We start from the raw sequence: 25,558 nt of genomic DNA, 5'->3' as shown, positions 1-25,558 counted from the left end.
GTGGGTTGGTATCAAAATTCCCTGTGTGGACCTTGAATGTGTAAAACCTCACTCGGAGAAATGACTCACACCCAGGATTTATGGTGTAGTTTACAAGCCTGGACATCATTCTTGTGATTGACTTGAGGACTTAACCTTAGAGTAATATCAAAAATGACTTGTCCACAAATTTTGTTCCCACCTAATTGTGTGTCTCAAGGTTTATCACGTCTTACAAAATCCCATCAGGCAAAGCTATTCCTATTTAACTGGATGTGCATTATTTGGAGATTGCCACATCCACTAAATGGAGATTAAAATGAGATTTACAAATGAATGTTGCTGATAAATGTTTTTTGTAATTTTCTCCGATGTTTAATCCAAGCCCCCTCGTGTCGACCATATCAATTCCGCAAATCACATTCCTCCCCCACGTTTCCTTTATTTAAATTTTATATGAGATGCACTACCTGCTCCAGTTATTATCTTTTTACAGGACATGGATTAAAAAAGGCTTTGGGATTTAATTTGTGTTTTTAACCATGGATGTGTGTTTTAGACCAAATTAATATTACCCACAGTACAACACTGCTGGTGTGTGCGGTGTTTTGAATTGATTTTCCTCTGTAATAACAATTCCTCTTTGTTGAGATACCACCCTCCCGCTTTCTTTTGCTTCGTCTGATGTAGCAAAGATTAGATTCTGTTGCCAAATGGTTTAGTTCATGATTTCATTCCTGTTTTTTATTGCGATATCAAATCCCAGTGTCTCCTTCCCATTCACGATCCCAGTGTTGTGGAGATTACATTCTGAGCCAAATAATTTCATACTTGTTTCATAGATTAGACTGAATGTCAGGTCTGATAAAGACGTGTCAATCCTCTAAGCCAGATGTTTCTTTCATATGTATAAGCAATAATGGATTTGTGTTACACTATGTCTTTGTGTAACAAATTTATTTCTATTTTTAGGCATCACAAAAGGCCGTTATTTGACACACAGCTAATTAAATATGTATATGTGCAATACAAACCCTATGGTCCGTGCAATGGGTTTGATGTCTGCATGACATGAAAAAGTTGAAAATGTCTCATCATTGACCAATTTCCACAATTTGAAAAACATTTACTTATTTTTAATGCACTGGGCAATTTCACAATTCTAAATTAGTACTTATGTATTTTTAGGCTACATGCATTTATATTATAGTTTGACTTTTGTTAGGCAATGCAAGCTGATGTATATAATGGTTTGTGGTGTCCACCAGTGCTTTAAATAATTGATTCGTTCAATCAAGGTTGTTGTTTTACAAGCTTTCCATTAACTGTTGTTTAAGAAGATTGAGAGAAACGATCCTGTGTGGCTCCTCCGAGAATAAGATTGTGTAAAATGATCCCCTGTGGTTTTGCTGGTATCATGCAGTGACCAGCTGGTTTGACAGTTTAATCTGTGTTATGTGACATTAATTCAAGTCAAGTCGTCTACTTCTTTCTCTCAGTTGGTTTTATTGATGCATTTTGTCATCTGAAGGAGTCGCTGTGGATGAGGTCATTGCTTTTTTGTCATTCATAGCTTGTTAAAAAAGAACTATGCAGGAAAAAATTTAAAATAGTCACGGAAATACAGCATATTAAAGGAAAACATCTATTTTCGGGTCAGTAGAGGAACTCCTACCTGCTCACATTGTCTGTTCACTGTTTGAATGTGTGCTTCGTACAGGAAGGAACACACGGCCAGTAATGATGCACATTTTTAGTACTTAGTATTTAATGGGGGGGGGGCTTTTTTATGTTCAAAGAAAATTTACTTTACCAGGTAAGCTACTTAAAACAACCCAATGAGAAACGAGAAACAAACTTTGTATTTAAAAAAGGAAAATAAAAAACCTGGGAGAAATTCAATAACGTTTGGGTGAATGATCGCGGTTGTGCAGGAGCCAGAAGTCACTGTACAGAAAAGTCCACTCTGCATTTTCTTTAGTAAAATTCTCCAATCTCTATTATGTGATCATCAATGCCTCACCTTGTACACACAGTATGTTATGTATCTAATTTTGGCTAACCTTCTCCAAATTGACTTGGTGCGATCAAAACGTCTCCATTATAGTTTTTAATTAGCGGCTAATTGGGATTGTCTAGAGAGCCCGTGAGCAGCTTCACCAAGACCACAAACAAGTGTCTAAAATCACGAGTGAGCTGCATTGACTTGAGGGCGTATTGGCAGAACTAACAGAGTGTGTTTAGATTGTTGTGTTTGTGGGATAATTGTCGCCTGGAGAGCGAGCCAACTGTAATGAGCGGATCTGAGGAGCTCTGTCGTCGTTCTGAAGCTCCTGGAGAAGAAGATGTTCAGGGAAACTGAGAGAATGATGTTCACATCGTGTGCTGGAGTTATCGCTTTGGTAAAAGGGGCTGAGGTAACAACATAGCTTTGATTTTTTTATTTCCTCTCTCAAGTTTTCTGTCAACACTTAATGTGAATACTTTAAACGAGTATTCCACTACATTTAGAAATAATATACTTTTTACTTGACTATATTATAATATCTGACAGCTATAGTTACTTTATTTACTGTATTACCAGCTTCATAAAGTGTTCAGCTCCTGTAACATTTGCAATTTTTCTATGTGTTGTAGATTCAATTTTAAATCAATAAAATGGACATCATTGCCGAGTGGTCTACATGCACAACCCCCAAACACTTTGTAACAAGATATCTCAAGAAATGTCAGCAAATTTATCAAAACTCAGACACTGAAATCTGTCATTTAGAAAAATAATCAGAGTACTTATTTCAGTACTTTGTAGAAGCACCGTTGGCAGATAATACAGCTTCGTTTCTACTGGAGCAAGTCCCCCCATGTTGTCCACAGATGTTCTGTGGGGTTAAAGTCGGGGCAGAAACTTGTCCCGGAGCCACCTCGGCTTTGTTTTGGCCGTTTGCTTCGGGTCACTGTCGTGCTGAAAGGTGGATCGTCGCCTCAGTCTCAGGTCACATACACCCTGAAGCAGACTTTCTTCAAGGACCTCTTTGTATTTTACTGCGTTCTTCCTTCTGATCAGTCTCCCTGTCCCTGCTGCTGATGTATGACATGTCTGAGCAGGTGATGAGCAGGTGGTGAGCATTGCCATCAGTGTTCTACAGACATGGAACAGACATGGATCTCCAAAAAGAGTCAAATGTTTGTGTCATTAGAATAAAGTAATAAATCATCAGTCATAATGTTTTGACATAGAATGTGAGGGAATAACCTTCAAAATAACTTTATTCATCTGTATACTACCTACTGCTCCAAAACCTTGCCACACCTATATCTCACCCTCCCAGTTTCCTGCTCAATCTTTCCAGATTCCTGATGTTACAAAAGATGAAGTATTTTGATATTTGTAAAATCTGTACTAAAGTGTAACTGAACAAGATGCTCCACATTCCCTGTTGTAACGTATGCAACACTGATCCTCCAATACTCCCCCTCTAACATGTCACGTAGACTAGAATTAGAACTCTACTCTCGTAAAATTGGGACTTTATCACCAGTAGGAATATGAAGGTAAAATTGGTTGGATTGTTTTGTTTTTTTTGAGGCCGGAGCCTTTAATAATTGACCTTCCTTTCCTGTAATTTTCCCATGAAACATAATTTCTCTGAGTGTAAACCAACGTGTCAGAGTTGCTGCAGTGGCTCGTTGGCAAATCACTACTCATTGTGAGACAAAATAATTGGCACGTGTCACGTTGATGCTCACGATGTGACTTCCCCTCTATTCAGACTCGGACTTAGAGTTTGTTTTTGCTAAAAGCTTCCTAGATGCATAATGCCATTACTGATTCAGTCGGCAGAAGGGGTTTGTCAGGAAGGGTGGAGGCAGTGGTGGTGGAGGAGGAGGAGGGGAGGAAGGGGGAAGAGGCAAAAGAGAGAAGAAAAAACAAAAAATCTCAGCTGAAATTAAAAAATGCCACGAAATGAAATAAAGATGAGTGCACCGCCGAGCCCCAGACTGAATATGAAAGACAATCCTGTGAAATATACATGGCCGGCAGGAGAGGTGAGCAGAATGCTGAGCTCCAAACTGTACCTGTAACCCGCCGGCGCCCGTCCTCAGCCTGTTGATCGTCCCGGAACATTTAGGAAGCAATCCAGCCGCTGCCAGCCCGTCCAATGGAGCGGCTTCCTGTTCACCTAGGCAACAAGAGACAGGAAGACGTAGAACGGAAGAGACCAATTCCCTATATTTAATAAGATTTGGTGTTCTTTTCCCCCTGTCTGTAATGCCTTTATTATTGCAGATTGGCTTAGCGGTGAAAGGTATTGATTGTGAGCCAGAGCCCCAGCAGGGACTGAAGAGAGGGAAACAGAGGTGCAGGGTGTGGGCTTTTACTGGCAGGTGATTTGTATGTGCTTAAAAAAAACCACACGGTCTTTGCTCCCGTCAAGAGAGAAGTTATTTTGCAGCGCATTTTACACAAAATGCGCAATTATTTATATGAATAATGGAAAGTGGTGCTATTCTACCGGCAAACGGCAGGTATATGGTGCACGTGTCAATATATGACCTGCTTCTTACCTATGTAATATCATCAGTAAGAAGCAGACAGAGTAAAAAACCTACAAAAAGAATACTTACATTTTTTTTGTGTTATTCGATCAGAGAGTGTTAAATAAGGGAGAGGCAATAGGATTCATGTTGCGTATCGATTTGGCAGCGGAGATAATGATACCCGATGCAGAGCTGCTCTGCTGCTGCTTATTTAATCCCACTTAGGCCCACATGTGTTACAATTGGAGATTTAATTGTTTCAGTCTTTCCAGCAAATCCCCGACATGTAAAAAATAATGAACCAGAGTGAGAACAAAGTGAGAACAGAGAGATATATGGAGATGATGAGTGAGTGATTGTGTTCGTGCTCCTATTCTTAGCCTTGCAGCGGGGAAGCAGGACTAATGATGCTTCCTGACCTTAATGCCGAGCACTCAAGGTCAGCCCTCCGCTGATGCATCGTGGGCAAGGTGTCCTGGACTGCCGAGGAGCACTGCCAGATTGAGTTTGCTGCTGCTGCTGTTGTTGTTTTCTTTGACTTTGCCCCAGAATCTATCACTGCTCCTCCTGAAAGAATAACAGATACAATCACAGAAACAAGCAATTTATTCAGCGGCACAGCTCCGAGGGAACTACCAGCGCTCCTTCTGTTTCGAGTTACACACCCAATTATCCACCGTTTCTTCATGTTACTGTACGCACGGTCGGATTTCATGCTAATGCTAATGGGGGATGATATAAGAGAAACAAAGGATGCAACGTTTCCTAAGATACAGGTGAAGATGTAGTTCAATGCCACAGCTTTTTCACAAATATTCCTAAATATTCGTTCATGAAGATTTTTTTCGAAGGTTCATCTGGCAGCTTACTATATTTCAGCCTGTTCCTGCGACAACCAAGTTTAACTAAGCAGAAATGGCCACTTGCTGCACTATAACTCATTAATTCCACCACCTCCATGTTAGCTGATGGGACATGGACCAAACTCAAAAGTAAATAGATTTCTCTCAAAGATGATTTCTGTCTTTTTAGTAAGTTCCTATCACTCTGTTTGTTCAAATGTTCATTTTGGAAGTTATTTGTATTTTTTTTAATGGTGTCAAAGTTCATGATTGACAGCTGAGACTGGCTCATGATTGGTCGTTATTTAATGTTTGATAATTACACATGGACATGTTTTACTTTGTGTGGCTCATACTCTAACTTAGCCTATTGCTAACTATATTTATATCCTTCTTCAAATAAAAGCATCCTGCACCCAGGTTTACTGTAGTTGTCGTGATTTGGCTGAATTTCGTGTCTGTAAAGAATTCACACAGAAGCGGTTAGCGACTGTTGATCGAACGCCGCCTTGGATCCAATTTGGGCGACTTCCAAAATCATTGGACACTGGAAAATCAGGCAAAATATCATGTACCTTGAACACGGCATTTTATGCAGTTAAGGTGACATCGCACCTACATCCCAGCTTCAGCTATGGTGTGATCGTAAGAAAAACAACAATAGATAGCTAATTGTTTTCTTAAGTGACCTATTGATGAAGTCTGGAGTGTTTCTTTCACCTGTCTTGGAGGAGGAGAATGTGGGAATGAAAACAAAAAGGGGGAAAGGGATTTTTTTTTTTTAAAGCAAAAGAGAAAAGGAGAAAGAGCTAAATAGTTAAAAGCGATGAAGCCCGGAGGAAGACGCAGCCGTGAGGAAGGCTAAATGTTGACTGGAGGGAGGGAGAGGCAGCCTGTCTGCTTTGCTTGGATCATTAATTTGTATTCTAATTAGCAGGAATGCCACAGTTGGAATGTGACGCATACGTAAGGACGTGGAACGGGCATGTGTGTGTGTGTGTGTGTGTGTGTGTGTGTGTGTGTGTGTGTGTGTGTGTGTGTGTGTGTGTGTGTGTGTGTGCGTGTGCGTGTGTGTGAGCGTGAGTCTCCCGTGTCTGTGACCTGCCCTGGCTCCAAGTCTCCCGGCTTGTTAGAAATGACAGATTGACGCTCTCCTGCACCCCCTACCCACCAGCCTCAACCTTACCCTCCCACCCCACTCACCCATCTGCTCTGGAAGCATGCCAGATCTTTAGAACCATGTTGTATTTACACTGTGTGTGTGTGTGTGTGTGTGTGTGTGTGTGTGTGTGTGTGTGTGTGTGTGTGTGTGTGTGCAAACGTTTCAAGTCAGTTCACTTTTGTCATTGAAAGACTGGTTGGACCCCGTCGGTAAATTCTTGTCATGCTTTTGTTGCATCCATCATTTATCTCCCTGTGAATTCCAAGGCTGAGACGGCTCTGATGATATGAGCTGTTTTGCCTTTTAAAGCACATATTGTCCGAACCGAGGCTGCGCTAAACAGAAAAAAAATGTCATTGACAGCTCTCGGTAAATCAAGTTAGTTTGCTCCAGATGCACATTACGAGTCCTTGGATTCAGAATCACAAAGGAGCAGATTTGCCAGTTGAGTGAAAATCTGAATTCAGATGAAGACGGTTAAAATTCCCACCGACTAACTTTCAAAAGAGTTCAGAGAAAGAGCTGGAATTGAATTCACAGGTCACTGTTCATTTCCTGTGTTGTCTCACTCATTGTGGATAGGCTGCTTCGGCCGAGCTTTTCATCAGCTGTCCCCCGATTTTTAAAGACCCAGACGGTGAGTAGAGCCGCGCCTCCCTCCGGCCTCACACATTCATTTAGATAGTGCCAATATCCAGTCCTCCAATATGTTTCTTCTGGACGTATCTTTAAGGGGAAAATAAACAGAAGGAGAAATGTATCAGTGTTGATATCCTTTGGTCAGTGACATCACATTTATAAAGGTTGTGCGGTGTTTGTGTGCTTGTGTGTGTGTGTGTGTGTGTGTGTTTGTGTGTGTGTTTTACTGAAGCTATTCCAGCAAAGTGTCTTGCCCAGGGACAGAGGAGAGCTGCCCCACGCGGTAATTGAACCACAGATCCTGCCGGACTATTAGTCACAAGTCCTGGTCTGTCCACAACCTTTTATATCGCTGTTAAATCAACATCAGCCGTGTGAATAAGAGCAGCGCAGTAATACAAATGTAGCTATCATAGCAGAGCCACATTTTCATTTTCTTATTTACAAATCTTCAGAGTTTCTTGCTACCTGAGTAAACTCCTCTGAGGAGGTTGCACAGATCTCAGATCAGCAAACATAGTGATGAAACTGCAACAGAGATGTAGCTTCAGTGTTTGTGATTCGCAGTTCCTTTAAAAGATTGTAATGGTTCATTATAATAATATCAACATGATGGACCAACCTCTTGCTTCACTTTCCACCAACTTTACTCTTTGATGTTTATCAACGCAGTGGTTATTCGTGTGAAAAGTCGTCAAATAAAGTAGTTAAGTAAGTAATAAAACACAGGGTGATAATGAAGAGAAATAGACTGAGTCGAATTTTTAAATGACTTTTTACATAATGAATATACAAAAGTAAAATATGATTTCTCTGCATAAAGACAAAAACTATTTCCATGTAACTGTATTACCTACTTTTAATGTAAAGGGTGAATGCATTGACTCTTTGAGTTGAACTTAAAGTTTAAATAAAGTTACATGGACATTTTTAATCTAATTGAATTACAATAAGTCACTGTTTTAGGCACACCTATTTTCTTTGACTACTATTACACTCAGTAGAGTTCTGACCCAACCGTCCCCGTAGGAAAACATATTTAAAAGACTAGATCTGGATTTTTTTCATATATTCAACATTAACAGTTAACAGTTCTAGTCATTTTAATAATCTGATCACTCTCTGTGGGCAGTTAGATAGACAGACAGATTTTATTGATTGTTTTTCGAAAATTATTAATAAAGTCTCCATTGATCCAAGAAGGAAAATATTCAACAAATTCTGTGTTGATCCAGTGAATAAAAGTGCCTTCCTCCCTACAAGCTCTGAGCTGTGGGAGGATTTGGATATTTTGGTTTATTCCATTCTTCCACACAGATTTGTTTACTTGACTGAGTGAGTGTGTTGGTTTTTGGGATGAGCTTCTGGCTGTGGACAGTGAGCTGGGACTGGAGAAAAAGAGGGACACTGCTGTCCTCTGTGATCTCCTCAGCCTGGTGGAGAGACGACGGGCGGTCAGACAGACACAGAGATATAGCTCTACTAACACCAGTGGATAGCATGACACAAATAGAACAGCAGTGAGTGGACACCAGCTCTCCGTGGAAAGACAATCCTCGGGTTTCTCATCTCTGTTCATATCTGCTCTGATATTGGGTCTTGGAGTGTGAAACCAAGTCGAATGATGGAGGACTGCTGTCTCGGGGGGGGGGGAGGCCGAGCAAAGGGGGAAAAGAGCGAGCGAGGGAGGGAGAGTGTGAACGAACGCTTCGGACAGTTCTGGATGAGCAGAGACATTTGACAGCTTCTCTGGCTCTCTGTTTGTCTGTACATGTCTCTCCCTCCCTCGCTCTCTATCTCTATCTCTCATTCTCTCTCAAAGTATCACCCCTGCTATATTCCAATTCTATTCCTCTCCAGCCAGGATTTTAAATGAAGTCCCGTACACACTAAGGCAGTCGATGGATTTATAATATCCATACACACCCTCATCTTGCGTCCTGAGGAACAGAATGAGAGCAGGTCCGCTGGTCAGCACTCTGGTTTTCTGTGTCCAGATGGTGGATGTGAAAGATCCCAGTTAGGGGTCCCAACGCTGCGCCCTTGAAGCTGGGTGATTTATACACTGGCAAAGGCATCCAAAAGGCAAGAGAGGAGAAAAGTTACTGTACATTATGTTCTCACATGAGTATGTTATAGCTCATCTTCAAATCTACAATATAATATATAATTCCCTTGTGCTTTTTTTTTATCAAATCACTCTTAAAGAATCAAGTCTCACTGGAGATAATCTTGTGCTTTCTATGCTAATAAAGCTGCAGCGACCTTGTCACTTCAGCCTCAGTAGCAGGTGTGTGTTTTTGTGTGTGTGCGCGACCTTGACGTGAACAGGGGAATGTCGTCGTGCCCTGCTGCCAGCCTCTCCGAGGGGTTTTATTCATTGGCACCTCCCACCGTTTTCTCTCCAATTAACTGTGCCATCAGCCCCGGTGAAGACGATATGAATAACCCACTCAGCCTCGCCCGGGCTCGCAAGCTGCCGCGGACACATGGAGAGCATCCTTCATAGCAGGGGAGGAGCAGACACGGAAACGCTTAGTCTTTTCCTCTTTTGTCTAATCATCTCGACACATCCCCAAAGTCTGCTGACTCCCGAACCAGGGAGAGAAGGTGGGAGGTCAGGGCTCTGACAGGAGGAGGAGAGGAAAGTGGAAATATGAATGGGTGAACGGAGTTGACTGAATGAGGGGTGGGGGAAATAAACACAGGAAGTATCAGGAGCTGGTTTAAGTTTCCTGGAGGTTAATGTGTGCATGGATATGGAGGCTGGAAAAGAAAGAAGAATGAGAAGATGAGGAAAAACGAAGGGATGGAATGGTAGAGATGGAGGAAGCCATCTGGACGTTGTTATATGTACACATTATGTATGTAATGTAAAGGGATAAGGTGGAGAAATGAAAGGATATCAGCAAGGAGGAAAATATAAGAGGAAAGATGCAAATTAGGCAAGGAAATAAGGAAGGAAGTTAGGAAGGAAGGAAGGGAGGAACCCTGTCCCTCATGTGTGGAATGGCTGAGGGACTGAATGACAAAAATAAATTAGAAATTAGAAGAAAGGAAGGAAGGAAGGAAGTCTTCTCATCGATGGACTGATAAATGGAATGGATGAGGAACTAATGACAAAAAAGTAGGAAGGGGAGGGATGGAGGAAGGAAGGAAGGTACTGAGGTACTGAATGACAAAAAGAAGTAGGAAATGAAGGCAGTAATGGAGGGAGGAAGGGAAGGAGAAAGGAAGGAAGGTATTGAGGTACTGAATGACAAAAACGAAGTAGGAAATAAACAAGGAAGGAACGAATGAATGAACATAAGAACGACCAGGGAATGGATTAGAAAATATGACAAAATAAAAAAGTTTCCAGTATTTATACTGAAATATATACAAGTAATGATTCAAATGTACAAACCTCAGTTTACGACCTCTTGTGTGTAAAACGAGTTTGTTAGGAGGAAGCTCAGGATGCAGATGAAGGCAGATTGAAATGAGATGAAATGGGCTGTGGGCTGAGGGACTGCAGGTGGCTGGAGGAATAAAAAGGGAGCGATGGAGGGAAAAGAGCAGGTCTTTATTATGGTGAGTAACTGACATGCTCGCGTTGCGCTCAGTGCCAGTCCATCTGTCATGCAGCTCTCCTACTGATGAGCACTGGAAACAAATCTGAGGAAGCCGGGCTTTATTTTCCCGCCTGGGTGACTTGTCGGAGTCGTCACAGGCCCATGTCTCCCAGTATCCCTCCCTGACTGACGTCTCTCAAGCTCAGCTTCACCCACTGGGATTCTCTTCCACTATTCTCCCTCCTCCTCCTCCTCCATCACATCTATTCATTATGCAGATTCTTTCCCCCTCTTCTGCTTCTTCTTCGCCGGTCCCTTGTGTTTATTTGATTCCTCATTTATATCAAATGCTTCTGCTGTTTGCGAAGCGAGTTTGGGTATATACGCTTGATAAGTTGCAAAACGCCGAGGGCATCAATCACTGTCACTTAGCTGCTTAACACGTCGCTCGTGGCGCCGGAGCCCGGATACCCAGAACCTCCTCCGAACCTTCCTCGCTTGGTCTAAACCTCGACCAATCCCAAACTCTTTCAATACATAAATCTGTGAGAGGGAGAAACGTGAGGGGAGGGGAGGGTGTGGCGGTGATGTGCTTCTCGCCATCCGAGTCAAATATATGTTTACACGTTTTACAAATGAGAAAGCCAAGAGTGCCATGTCACTTCTCATATTCCCCCACATCCATGCCGGCCCGTCTGCTGCTGCCAGACTTCTGCAACAGCTATTTAGATGAATGATTAAAGTTAAGCCGCAGCAAGCAAGAGTCACACCACCCTTATTTAAGCAGGAATGGGAGAGTTGTCATCTTTTGATGCATTGCCTGCCACCCTGCATGCAAACCAGACATCATCGGACCACCGACGCCTCCCCCCCCTTGCACCTCCTTCCTCTCTCCAGTGGGTCCCCAAAGACTTGTCGCTGGTGATTGATCAGTTGCTGCCGTGGCCTCACCGGAGACATGCAGGGAAAAGTCTGCCCACCCTGCCAGCCGAGCCCCAAAAAAGACAGCGGCATGCTGATCCGTCGTGAGCGGTAAGATAGGGAGAACTAAAAGAGGAGGACGAGTGCACACAGTTGATCTATGGTCACTGAAGTCAGGCTCCTGGGAGCAAAAGCTTCTAATGGCTTTATAGATAAAGCACAGCGGTGTTTGTATTAACTTTGTCCCTCTGAGCGGCACAACAAGATTTTATAAAAAGTTGTTTGTCAGGTCATGGGACATTAGTTTTAAAATGGCTATTAATGAGATTCAAGTTCAGTCAACAATGTTCTTTGTAAAGTTTCTGTTTGGTCTCGGTACTCTGGCTTCCTCCCACAGTCCAAACACATGCAGCACTTAAAGGAAAGCAATATAGATGAAGGTATAGATATGTTCTATGTAATCTCCAGGAGAATTATATTTATAAAACCTCATTATTATTAACCTCAGAGTTTACCATTACAAATGTTTCCTCTGGCAGTTCTGCAAAGCTCTTTTGTTATATTACACTTGCTGACATGTAAGTGTTATGATGGCTTAACATGGATTAATAACACTGATTGTTTTTTACTGGTTTATCCAAGTTCTGTTGTTTTGTAGCTGTTGGGTCGCTCCACTGCAGATCTCATTATATTAAGAGTAATCCATACCACTACCAGGGTTGAAAGTCAAATACCTATCTCCAGTAATCCCAACATGGTCGTCACCACTGAGACATTTGTGAGATTAACGGCTCACCAGCTCTTTTTTTCTGTCAGCTGCTGTTTTTACTTTCATCACTTTATCATATTTTCACAATGCAGGATACCTGTAAACACCATAGCTGATTTAAAATGATTGTTGATACATTTTATCGTCTGAAAGATTATATTTGTGTGGGCTCTTGGCAGCCCACCTATTTTCATTATGATTTTGAACTCACTGGGTGATTTTGCAGCCTCATCTGGGTTCACATCTAACATTGATTTATAATGCTGGAGTATACAAATGCAGTATTTCGTATATTGCAGCTGCATTTACAAGTGTAGGGCCTTTTTTCCTTTACGCTACAGTGTTAGAAAACCTACAGAATCACAGAGGGAGGAATACTTTAAAAAGTCCACATGCACGCACTCGTAAAAGTGGGAAATTCCCTGGATATGATTTAAATTGTTGCTCTAATATTCAGTACAAGAAAATGTCTAAAGGAGTGTTATATTCAACATTTACAGAGGGGGGGGGGGGGGGATTTGCTTCGTGATATTAAGGATAAAGGTAAAAGAAACCCTGTTTAATAAAAGACAATATTATTCTGTCTGATTTCCTCTCCACCCAACACACTGCAGCAATATCACAGAGACGGTCACCTAACTGTCTCCTGTGAATTAATCAGTGTTGATGATAATAATTTTTAAATAAGTGAATCTATCTTAACAATAAATGCACTATTTTCTCCAAAACTCATGGGTTGATATAATGCAGAAAATAATAAAACCCTAAAGAACCTTGAAGAAATCCTTTTTATTTTTTTCGCACGCCACGACCGAGGAGCTCCACATTTCTCTGTCAAGTCCAATCTTAGTGGCATCTGCAACATTTTGCAATATTGTCAGCATACAACACTTAAGCCAGCGCACAATACCTTCATAAATCCTCTTATGTAGACATCAAATGGCAAAAGAGTACTCTCTCACAGTCTCTCTCTCTCCGTCTTTCTCTTTCCTCAGTAAATGCCAGATCCAAACACTTTAATATCATTTTATTTGCTGTATATGCTACAAGATGTTCAAGTAAAGATTCTTTTAAGTGCAACTTTTGCTCATCATCGGCCAGACTACTTAAATTCTGCCTGATACATAGGAAAAGGGACTTTTATGATTTCAGAGCTGAGCTGGTCTTTCTTGAAACAATATTACAGATATTACTTCTCAAGAAACCTCTGATTATTCTCTATGGGGTGAAGTGATTCTCATTTTTTTTGTCTTATTGCACTCATAATCTCACTGTGTGTCGTATATATATTGTCTTCTTACCTTTTCTTTTCTTTTCTTGCACTTTTGCCTCATATTGTCTTACAGACGTGTCTGCCTTCTCTGCACTCGTCCTCTTATTCGTTTTCTTCTTCTCCCTCACTGTGTTATCTGTCCCGGCTCCATTTCCTTGCTCCCTGATACTCCCTGACTCAGTAGCTTTCATTTTCATGATAATCCAGCGACACCACTGGACTGCGAAATCGCTTTTACTGTCCCCCCTCTCTCTCTCTCCCCCTTTCTTTCTTTCTTTCTTTCTCTCTCTCTGTCTCTCTCTCTCTCTCTCTCTCTCTGCTTCTCCCCCCCCTACTGGTTTATCTTTTTTCCTCCTGGCTTTATTTTGCTCTTTGTAATTAAATGTCATTTTCAGTTCTCCATTTTTTTCTCTTTTTTTGGAGGAAGGCAGAAAAGTTTTTTTTCCTTGAGACATAGAGGAGTCACTGCTGGAACAAAATGTCTGAGCCACACTATAGCATCTAAATCTGTTCACTACAGCTCTCTTTCTTATTTGCCTCACAGATTAGTGCCTTTATCACAGTAGAAATATGCACTTTGTACAATTACACAAAATACCCTTTAACCAAACAGAAAAAGGTTCTCTCACATCCAATGTGTCTGTAGACAGCTCTGTCCACACACATCAAATCCATCGGTTTTCATTGCTCATTCTGCTCCAGGGTCACAGTGGCAGGATGCTAAGAAAAGAAGCCCAGATGTTTTTCAGCCCACGTCCTTTCCAGCTGTGTTCATAAATCAGGTGGGATTTGTAATCCCTGGGATCCGACTTTTAGGTCTGCCCGGAGGTGCCACAGGGAGGCGTCTGTGATCCTACAACAACTGCAAACGCCCAAAGCACATCAACTAGATCCTTTCAGTGAAGGCAATAGTGTCTGTACTCAAAGCTCATTCTTACTCTGAAGTGCACAACTCAACAAAAAAATGGGAAAACACTCCAATAAAAATATATAATGGGAAGTCAGGAAAACAAAACAGCAGATAAGAAAACTTGATGTGTTGATGTGTGATTTACTGTTGTGTTTTCCCATTTGAGATTTGTATTTGGCCTGAAATGTTCATCATCAGCATCAGCAGGAATACAACAGTCCCACATCACGTTGGTATTAGTGAGGATGTTTGTGGGTGACAATCACTTTATTGGGCATCTGCTCTGGAGATGACAAATCCACATTTAATACCGTTTGTTTTCAGCTTTTGCCCCATGTTACCTTACAGTAAGGTACTCAGTGAACTTGGCTGATTTTGGATACTAGTGCAGTGGCCTTCCTAAACCTGTGTGTTGGGATTGGGCTGTTTGTCTGGTCGGTTGTGATGCTGATTGCAGCAGTGACCTGCAGCAATTGAGCCGAGCTGAGTAAAGACCGACTGCTGGACCCTGAAGCCACCCGCTGCACATAGAGCTGTTCACCTGTTAATTCAAAGTCCTGCGAAGCTCGGCTCAGTGTGAACAGCCCTGAACTGGAGAATGTTGTCATTGCAGATTCCATGAACACACTTATAACTCACAATCCTCACATAGATTGATGAGTCCCAGTTGCTCCTGCTAGTGAGGACTTGTCACCTATGTAATTAAGGTTTAGGACACTACACTTCCTTGGCCCCTTAACAATACACATTCCAAGTGTGAAGCCAGTAAGCCACAGACAGACTGACTTCTGAAATTGTCATCAGTCTAAATACTCGATCTAGTGAGGGCTGCTTGCCGTTCGTCTTATCCAGATTTTCTGTATCTTTTCATTTTAGTCTTTCTCTCTCAACCTGCTGTTTTTACCTGTTACCTGCCTGGAACCTGCCTCCATGATCTGATGACCTGTTGTTAGAGTCCAGCTGCCTGCTCAATCTGATTGCTCCTTGCTGATCTCCACGTGCAGAACTTTCTTAAAACTACCTGCTCTGTGTGCTGTGTCTGCACTTTGTCTATCACAACTTTTACAACCGACAATTAAATTCTCCTCTTATTCAGAGCCTATGGAGCTGAACAACCACGTGAGGGCAGACGTGTAGTTCACCTGACGAACTGATAGAATCACCCTCAGGCCCTGCTCCACTACAAACACCTCAGTCAACATCTTGCTCTCCGAGATCCTGTCGTTCTCCAAACCTGAGCTCCATTGTTTTCTAGCTGCAAACTGCTGTGACCCTCATCACATCCATGTCACACCAAATCTGCTTTCAGAAATACACTGAACTATTATTTTCACCGGATGAGGTGCATGTGTGAAAAGTTTCTGCTCCTGGCCTCCTGGTATCATGTCTGTAGAAATCCAGGAACAATTTGAAATCGCTTGCATCATATCTGCAAGAAAAACTTGATGTTGCATGTTTTTCCAAAGATGTAGAAAATAATAAGCACATAATCGTTCATGTTATAAAAAATAACCTTCATGGCCATTTTAACAGCAACACCCACAAATACATTGCACGTCATAACCTTGTGCTGGAAAATGTGCAGCATCGGCATCTAAACTGGCCAAATAAAGAGGTAGAAGACATCAGCACATTCACCCGGGTGTCACGTCATTTGACTATGGTGGTGATTGCTTCCATTCTCATCCCTAACAAAAGCCAGATGTTAGAGGTTGTTAGTGATGTTTTTTTGGACCAGTGGAAAAGGGGCATAATAATGTGAATTCAACTGCACAACATCTCACCCTGTGACTCCTCACAAATCCTTCACTCTCATCCTTCCTCAGGAAACAGGTTAGCCTGAACTACTTCTAATCAAAACAAGCTCTAAAGCAGCAGAAAGAGAAAGTCAAAGAAGAAAAAAAGCTCTGTAGCCGGCGTCGAAGCCGGTGGCTTTTGTAGTGCGGGGGGAGTGGAACTGTACATTTGACTCTTCTCTGTGACAGCAGATCAATGCAGCCTGCAGCGCAGATAGAAATGAATTGATTGTCACCGATAAAACTCCAATTAAACAAAGGAACAAGCCTGGGAGAGAGCTCCACAAGCGGCTCTCATCTTCTCATCAGTCCTCCAGGGGAAGGAAAAGGAGGGGGGGCAGGAGTGGGCCGGAGCACAAGGTCCATTTCCTCTGAATACTCGCGCTATCAAGGAGGTGTGGAAGTTATGGATGAATATGAGAGTGAGTGAACTGCAGACGGAGGGCTGGACACCCGATAGACAGAGTGTGGAAGACAGAGAGCAGATGCAGAGGGGCTGCCATTGATCCAATTCCTTAATGATGAAAAGAGATCTTAATTGTGGTGGCATGTGATATATATCAGGTTTCAGCAGTCAATGCTGCAGCTCATCTGACCTTCTCTCGCTTAATAAGTTAGTGTGAAGCCCCCTCACTGCACAGGCTCACTCCCTCTCTGAAGTCTTTTCCGTCCGCCTGCATGTGCGTCTCGTCGTTTTTATTTCTGTCACTTCTCTCTACTCACTGAACAATCCCTGCATTTCATACTTGCATGTACTTCCAGGTATATAGTTATAGGGCCTTCCATCTAAGGATGCTTTTTGCTCATATAAACCTCAAAATGAAGTTAAAGATGATTAATGTTCCCCGTTCCTGGAAAATGTACAAGATCTCCTTACTCTCTCCTCTCCTCGTCTCACTTCTCCACTAATAACATTTTCTTCACTATCTCCCTCTATCTCCCAAGCTCTGTAATCTGATTGTTCTTTCTGTGATTGTGCTGTTATTGAATTGTCTGTATCATACATATGTATAAGTCCACCACAATACTTATTCCATCTCCCTCTATAATTTCCTCCTCTATAAACAGGAATCTCATACCTAAAGGGAGGAAACATTAATGCTGTGTTGACACGTGTAAAGCTCCGCTGTGGGGAACGTGGTCAGGCTGGGAGCCCAAACTGGCCGCAAGTGAAAACTCAAACTGGCCCCTCAGGTCAGGTTTCTACTGACATTTACTGTTAGGTCATTTCTAGTGAGCTGAACGGGTTGGAAAAGACGTATTCAATTTTGTTTTCTGCGTAAACAGTGGAAAGGTAAAGGTGTCTAACCTCAGTGGAACATGAAAAATGACATGTTTACTGCAAGTACGTCTTTTTACCAGTGATTTCCCACAAAGCTAATTTCACCTTGTGATATTCACAGTCAGATTTTTAGCCATACTGCATACTGGTTTTAGGCCGGGAAAGGTCGGTTGGTTGGTCCATGATGGATTGCACTCAATTTTATAAAGACGTTCATGGTCCCTCTGGGATGAACCCTAATGACTATTCTTTCGAGCCGTCAGCATTTTTATTTATCTCAACTATCTTCTCCGTCAACTAGATTACTGGTACAATTTTCTGTACAGATGTTGATATATTTTGCAGATTTTGGTTATTATGGTGAAATTTGGCACAAACACTCTTTCCTGACTTTTAAAATAACAACGTGATAAACGTTATGCTTGGTTTGTGAGAAATCTTCACGAAACTAATGATATTTGCATCGCGCCAAACGTGGTCATAGTAGAAATTCAAACAGTGAACCATCAGCATGTCAGTGTGAGCATGTTATTATCATTCAGGCCCACAACACAGCTGTTCCTGTGTGAAGCCCCATTCAGTTTGTAGCATGGCTGTAGACTCCAGACTGGACAAATGGGTACTTCATACACTATTTGGCAAGTAGGCCTCACTTGTTTTCATTAGGCTTGCATTCTTAAAGTCTAAGGCATTACTCATCTGTCAGAGCACTGTCCCTGCAAAGGTTACAAACTCCTGAGTCCTGCTCTATTCCTCAGTGTGAACGTGTGTATTATTATATAAAGACTATGAAACATAAGACCAAAGTCCTTTTAACCTACACTAAAGTAACTGATATGAACTAAAGTACCTGTATCGGATTTAAATATACTAGGAAACATTATACACCAAAAGCCTTGTATTTATTCTTGTTAATCCCTGCTGTTCTTGGTAGTAACAAATATTTATTCATGGCTCACTGTCGAATGACATCTCGTTTTGCATGTTATAGTTCTGAACAAACACGAGCCAGAGCGTCTGTAATTGACTCAGTGTTTGAATGTGTGAAGGCACCTTTGTTAACTTTATCACCTCCTCGTCACCCCAGTAACATCCCTCCGGCTGCTGCTATGAAACTTACTTCTCACTCATTGTAACCGAACCGAATGGAGGCTGAGGAGGAGAGAAAAACGGCTGAAGCTGTGTTTTCCAATCCGTCAACCTGACGCCGGTTTGCGGCAGCCTGATATGACCTTATAGCAAACATCCGCTGTTTTGCAAAAAAGTCTATAGCTTATGGATTTCATGTCAAGAGAAAATATCTGATATTTCTTCTAACAAATCCTCACCCTTTAAATGGATTTACTGTCAAGCACCAAAAAAAAAGTCATATTTATGCTAATAGAAAGTCCATCTATTTATTGGTTTCTGTTGGCATTTTTTTATTACTTTCATGCCACAGAAGAAGAAGCCCTCTCCACACACTCATCTCTTTCCAATCAGTCGATGTTTGGCAAAGGTGCTGACTGTGTACACTTAGAGAGACCGACCTCAGGCCCCAACATGAAATCATCTTTGAGCTTCATGCAGTTGACCCTGAAGGTTGGGTTGTGGTTCGTGTTGCGATGCTGCTGCTGAAGATGGGATGAGCATTATGATGATGGTGCTGGTTCGAGCTCTGTGCCATCAGCTCGAGAAGTGATTAGGACTGCACCAGCCGAGTGTTAGCCTGACAGATGGCAACACACGGAGCTAGCTGACAGCAGTGCTGACAGCGCATTCACAGGAAGTCCCCATCCTGCATGCTCTCTACACTTTGTTTGTTGCCGTATGTATCCTGATGTGTTTTTTTTCTCTCCCTACCATCCACCGTATATTATTCCTACCTGTCAGAATCAGATCACATCACCGATTCACCCACTCAAAATTGCAAGACCACTGCACAACCCTTCTGCCACGGCCACAAAGGGAGTCAGTGTCTGGGTAAAAAAAAAAACACCTTCAGTGGTTCATTATCCCAGTCACTGGTCATTTATCAACACCTTTCTTTTTCTTTTCTTTTTTTCTTTTCGGTAATTCATTTCTTCAGTGGTCAATACATTTTCAGTTATTTTCTCCTCAATCAATCTACTTAGAAGTCAACACTGCTGCCATGTTAATGAATGGCCGACAGAAATAGATATGTTAATTGAATGACTGAATACATTAGGAGCTGTATTGAGCGCTGCACTGTTGCCTCTGCAAATAGCGATGTGGAGTCGTTATTAGGTGCGGTGATTGATGAGCGAAGAGGAGAGCTTTGGCACAAACCTGTCTGTTCCACTGCCCTGGATAGGAGTGAATAGAGACAGAAACGGTCCTTGCATGATCAAAAGTCTGATCCTTCTTGTTTTTGAAAGGCTTTTTTTTCATTTATTTTTTAATATTTTGTTTGGTTTGTCTACTCACCAGAAGAACAGTTTTAAACCACACCCGAAAGCATCCTCAGGGGAAGCACATGTAACCTCTCCCAATACTTCTTCCTGTCACCTCATGACAGCTTCGAGCGTGAAGTCTTGCATGTGTGTGAACGTGTGTGTTTGTTTGAATGCGTATGTATGGCAGCGTGGCAGTAATGTGATTGATGACACATGAAGGAAAGCAGAGGAAGATCTCCAGTCAATCAGCCGTGTGAATAACCGCCAAGGCTGCGGATTAGAGGCAGAGAGATGTCAGACGAACAGACAAAGGCTCACATCCACTACCTTACATGCAGAGTGGTTGTTTTGTTCTCTCTGGAGCAACATTGACAACAAAATTTAAGTGTGCTAATAAAAATAGATGGGTCTGTTTTCTCCGATTCAGGAGATGAATCATTGCAATATCTAAAAAGTTGGATGCTCACTTAGATAAAAAAAAAGTGTAAGCCAGGCAAAAAAATCTGAGGCAGAAGAATCAACAATACAGCATCTGAGATTAAAAAAACGTGTGTGTGAAATTAAAGGGACATAATGGAAATGTTTACGAATGTTTGGGTTTGTCCAGACTTGTATTTGGAGTACAGATAATTAGAGCTAGAGAAACCAGCCACAAACTGGTGGCACTACTTCCACAGTATCCGCATTGGATGTTTTGTATTAAATCTACTGTTGTTGGGTGACAGCTATTTTGTTAAGTGATCTTAAGCAAAGTGCTGAAACCTTACAATTGCTTCATTGTTGCTGCTCTGTGGCTGATGCAGGACAGACACTGTTCAGATTGAGACAGCTTTTTACTGGTTACACTCAACTAATTTTTGAATTAGGCAGAATTTCCACCACTCGCTGTTTTCGAGTCTGAGCAGGATCCAAATGATGTGATCTATAATATGGATTTTGGACACTCCAAAATGGTGGATTTTTGTCAGAAATGTTGGTTGTAATTCTAACAGTTTGAATATCTATTTTTATCTATACTGACTTGGTTTTAATATTATGCCCCATTTCATGTGTTGCGGCTTTAGTCTTGACAAGGCAACTTTAGTTTTTCCAGAGAGTTTGATGAGTACATACATTGCACATTAGATTAATAATAGATCAATATAAATATAGTACCAAGCTTTACTTTGTGTTTTCATCCCTAAAAAGAGTTGAGTTGGTAGTCCTCCAAATGAAGCCCTCCAGAATGACAGATAGAAGCGTTTTCTGATCTGATGTGTCATATTAATGGGAGATGTCATGTCAACCATCCTTATACTCAGACTATGGACTACTTGAAGAATATGTAGGAAAAAAAAGTATAGCCTTTGTGACATTGTCAATAACGTTTTCTTCTTCTTTTGCTTGTTTTTTTCTTTCTTCAGGTCCAAGGGTTGGAGAAGCAAGTGGACTTCTCAGACCTGGGCCCAGTTGGGTCTGTGATGAAGACTGTTCCATATGGCATGGGTGGAGGTGCAGTTGGAGGAACGACAGGAGGGGTGGTTAAGCCTCCGTACCAAACCCGTATCTTCTCCACTTCCATCGACCAGACACCCATGAAATCCAAGCCCCCCACTTACAGTTTCTTCAACCCGTACGACCCGAACCGGAACCAGTCCCTGCTCCTGGACCAGACAGGCTACCGCTCCAAACGCAAGCCCTCTCTAAAGACATCCAAGACCAAGAAGATCTTCGGTTGGGGCGACTTCTACTTCAACGTAAAGACCATGAAGTTCAGCTTGTTGGTGACGGGGAAGATCGTGGACCACATCAACGGGACGTTCACCGTTTACTTCCGCCACAACTCTTCCAGCCTGGGGAATGTTTCGGTCAGTATCGTGCCGCCATCCAAAGTGGTGGAGTTCGAGGTCCTCCAGCCTCAGCAGCTGCATCCTCACACCCAGCATAACGTCCAGCTCCAGGAGACCCGGCAGTCCACCGTCGACCCCAAAGAGACAAAGACCTTTAACTGTCGGGTGGAGTACGAGAAAACCAACAGATCCAAGAAGCCCAAACCCTGCCTGTACGACCCGTCTCAGACCTGTTTCACAGAGCACACCCAGTCCCACGCTGCCTGGCTCTGTGCCAAACCCTTCAAGGTCATCTGCATTTTCATCTCCTTCTTCAGCATCGACTACAAGCTGGTTCAGAAAGTGTGTCCGGACTACAACTTCCAAAGTGAGCACCCTTACTTAGGATAAGTAAGTGAGACTGAACTGAGAGGAGCATAAAGAGACAATGTTAATGTCAAAGATGATGATAAGAATGATAATGATGGATATGATAGTCATATTGATTACAGTGAAGATGCAGGGGACAGTTTTTTTGCCTCTGAACTGCCGTGACTTGTGGATTTAAAACACGTATAATCAGAGCTATGGATGGTTGGTATATGGATGATTTCCCTGAATTATTTTCCAACTTTGTATTTGTTAACTTTGGTTTTTATTAGTTTTTTTCTCCCTCCCTGTAAATAATGTACTCAAACTCAGCACACTTATTGTTTTTAGATATTTGTTTCTAGGTGTTATTACTTTTTGCAGTTGGAGAACTTCGGGTTGAAAACAGCTGGAATCAGTATTATGCCCTCGGAGTACAGAGTGAGCCTCTGAGGCGGCTGTGTTGTGCCGTCACCGTATGGCAGGCGTAACGTTATGGTAGACTGACTGTTAATCATCCTCTCAGCTCTATGTTTCAAAACCTGGATATAAGAGAGTTATATGTATGAGAAATGCTATGCTGGATATGCATACAATATACTGTATGAAAAAGCACATTAAAATCTCTTAAACTGTCTGTCTCTCCCTGAGTGAGTGTGTTCTGTCTGAGCCAGAAGCAAAAATTGCAGGACACAAGCTGAGCCGCGTGTTCACATTATCTGAACTCAGCGAGGACACTATTTTAAATTAAGTTACATTTCACTCTGATTAGAAATGCACGCCCGAGCCTTCTGTGAAGATATGCAATTTTAATTTTCTCAAATATATTGAATTAATTCTAACATGAAAAACCAACTGTGAGACATTCTTATGACGACAATAATGTGTGTCTCCTTTTGGGGTTGAGTTGGTATTTGCACTAATAGAATTCAAGGGAGGTATCTGATATGGTTTTTTAATTACGCACACTCTCTAACTGAAGAAAAAAAAAAGAAGAATTATATTGCAAGTTATGTTACTGACAGATTTCTGTTTGTGTGATTATGCAAGCAAATCAAGTAGTTCACACCTGATCAAAAAAATGTTCAGGTGTACGTAAGCCTCCAGTTGGTTTCCACACATTTTATTACAGATACAGTTAAACCTTAGTTTTCTTTATGCTGAAAATATGAGCTGATGGAAAGCCAAAGCCGGAGAGTACGGAGCCCCTGAAGGGTCACAGCAAGAATATTTTGGAGGATTACTTTTGTGTTACAGGCAAAATGTTATCACATTGTCATTTCATTAAAAGTACACAAGTCTGTCTGTATTCATGTCTAAAGAACAGTATCTGGATCCAAATGAATCTGACAGCATCCTGCAGATCACTGTACTGGGTTCTCTCAGAGAGGCCTCTTGATCTAAGAATTTGTTAATTTCACTGATCACATAACAATGACTGAGTAAAATTCAATAAGCTGATCCATACTGAAGGATTGCATTGGGAGGAGATGAGCAGAAAAGAGTCACATGTTAGAGTGTGCATGCATAAGTCGAGTGTATGGGGAACCATCGGGACCAGATGGCCGGGCGGGGTACGGACAAAAAGGAAGAAAATTCTGGTTTTATCTCTTACTTTGGCTGGGTAGATTTTTTACACTGCACGTCTGTAATTTGGGAAAAAACAAGCAATAATCATGTGACAGGCGGCGGGGCAAGGTAACAAGGTCAGTGCAGCTTTACATTAACTTCATCAGGATTAGGGTCGGGTCCGGAGACAATGAAGCAGAACCTTGCCTTGGACGGGTTCAGACAGAAAAGTGCAGAGCGGCCCTCTACTACATGTGGCTCACAAAGAATAGAAGAAAAGAATTGTGAGGTAAATCAAAGTAATCCTCAAAATTTCTGGCTGTAACCCTACATGGGCTCTGTGGGATAATTCTACTATTTAAAAAATATATATTCGATCAATTCGATTAGCTCACCACCTTCTGGTTGATTGAAATAAAGAAACTCGACTTGAAACTCCCACCTTCCTTCAGCCCATCTCACACTTACTTTATGTCTCCCCCGGCACAGAGTGCTTGCAACACTTCTGATTCGACATTAATGGTGCTCAGAATTTCATTAGGTAACACACAGTCAATGCTAATTGAATCTTCATCTCACTGAGGCTCAATACCCTATTATGCCCATGATCGATGGCATGGAGCTGGAGGTCCGGGGAGGTCCATGTATCTTACACAAGTTGGCGAGGACAGTCCGGGCCCAGAGATTGATGGGAGTCACTGCAACCCAGATTCTCTTCCCCTCCCCACAGACCTGCTACGATCGTTAGGTGGCGAACCACCAGGCAAGTTGTTGTGGATCCTTGTGTGCGCCTCTGTGTGTGACACCAGATGTGATTACATGTCTGCGTAGGCAGGTGTGAGCCTCACAATCTTTTTGCATACCTATAAATAAACTGAGAAAAAGAAGTACACAATAGCAACCGAATGCTCAGATGCTTACTTAGGATCTCTTGACACTTTGATCATGATGTACAAATCCTGCAGTTTGTTTACCCTGGAGTATAATAAAAGTTAGAAGATCCAAGCCCTAATATGTGAACATTTTTGCAAAATTGTTGAATCTCCACATTTCAAACTGCTTATTAGTTAACTTCTACAATCCTGACTACGCACAATTCAGTGGGATTACAAATCTATCTTGATTGAACCAGTTTCTATTCAGCATCTCCATGAGATGATAAAACCACTGAAAGCTGCCTCCACTCATTACCTCTGCAAGGAATATTGTTCTTTCACTGCTGTGTTTGTGGGTTTATTTGTTAGCCGGATTATACTATATAATACAATTATTAAAGAAAGCTACACGGCCCACAACCCAAACCTGTGGAAGAGATGGGGCCTGGTCCTGGGATGAAGTCATTGAATTCTGTTGCGGACGCAGATCAAGGGATGGATCCAGTATTTGGTTTTTCTTTAACCATGTTTTATGACAAATAAATGTAGGTTCTCAGACCACTTCCCTTTTCCTTAGAAATGCACAACCAATGCACATCTGGGCAACACAACTATATAAATCATATATGGCAATTAAAATGTTAATCAATAGCAATATAACAAGGCTTCATTAATATATATATATTCATATATATGCATTGTGTAAGTATAGTGAGGAGCTATAAGACAAGATCAATTGTCCTGTTCATTTTGTTGCTGATTATCAAGTATCTGTGATGTCATTCAATGACATCGAAGAAAACCATGACTTTATAGCAAGCACCAGCCTTTTTTAAATAAAATAATTATGTGATGTGTGTTGTGATAAATATCGG

The 25,558-nt window shown here is 41.8% G+C and overlaps 1 protein-coding gene across 1 annotated transcript in view; it reads left to right on the top strand.

Annotated features, from left to right (window-relative positions):
* Positions 1-22,876, top strand: part of LOC128461305 (neurexophilin-2) — a 52,949-nt gene extending 30,073 nt beyond the window's left edge. The window contains exon 2 of the mRNA XM_053446154.1: positions 21,466-22,876. Coding sequence (XP_053302129.1) covers positions 21,466-22,281 — 816 coding nt within the window. The 3' untranslated portion in view covers positions 22,282-22,876. The remainder of the gene's footprint in view (positions 1-21,465) is intronic.
* The last annotated feature ends 2,682 nt before the right edge of the window (positions 22,877-25,558 follow it).

This window comes from Pleuronectes platessa, chromosome 2 (genome assembly GCF_947347685.1).
Source record: "Pleuronectes platessa chromosome 2, fPlePla1.1, whole genome shotgun sequence".
NCBI classification, from domain to species: Eukaryota; Metazoa; Chordata; class Actinopteri; order Pleuronectiformes; family Pleuronectidae; genus Pleuronectes; species Pleuronectes platessa.
The sequence above is the reverse complement of the archived record's forward strand: the minus strand, read 5'-3'. Positions and strand labels throughout refer to the sequence as shown.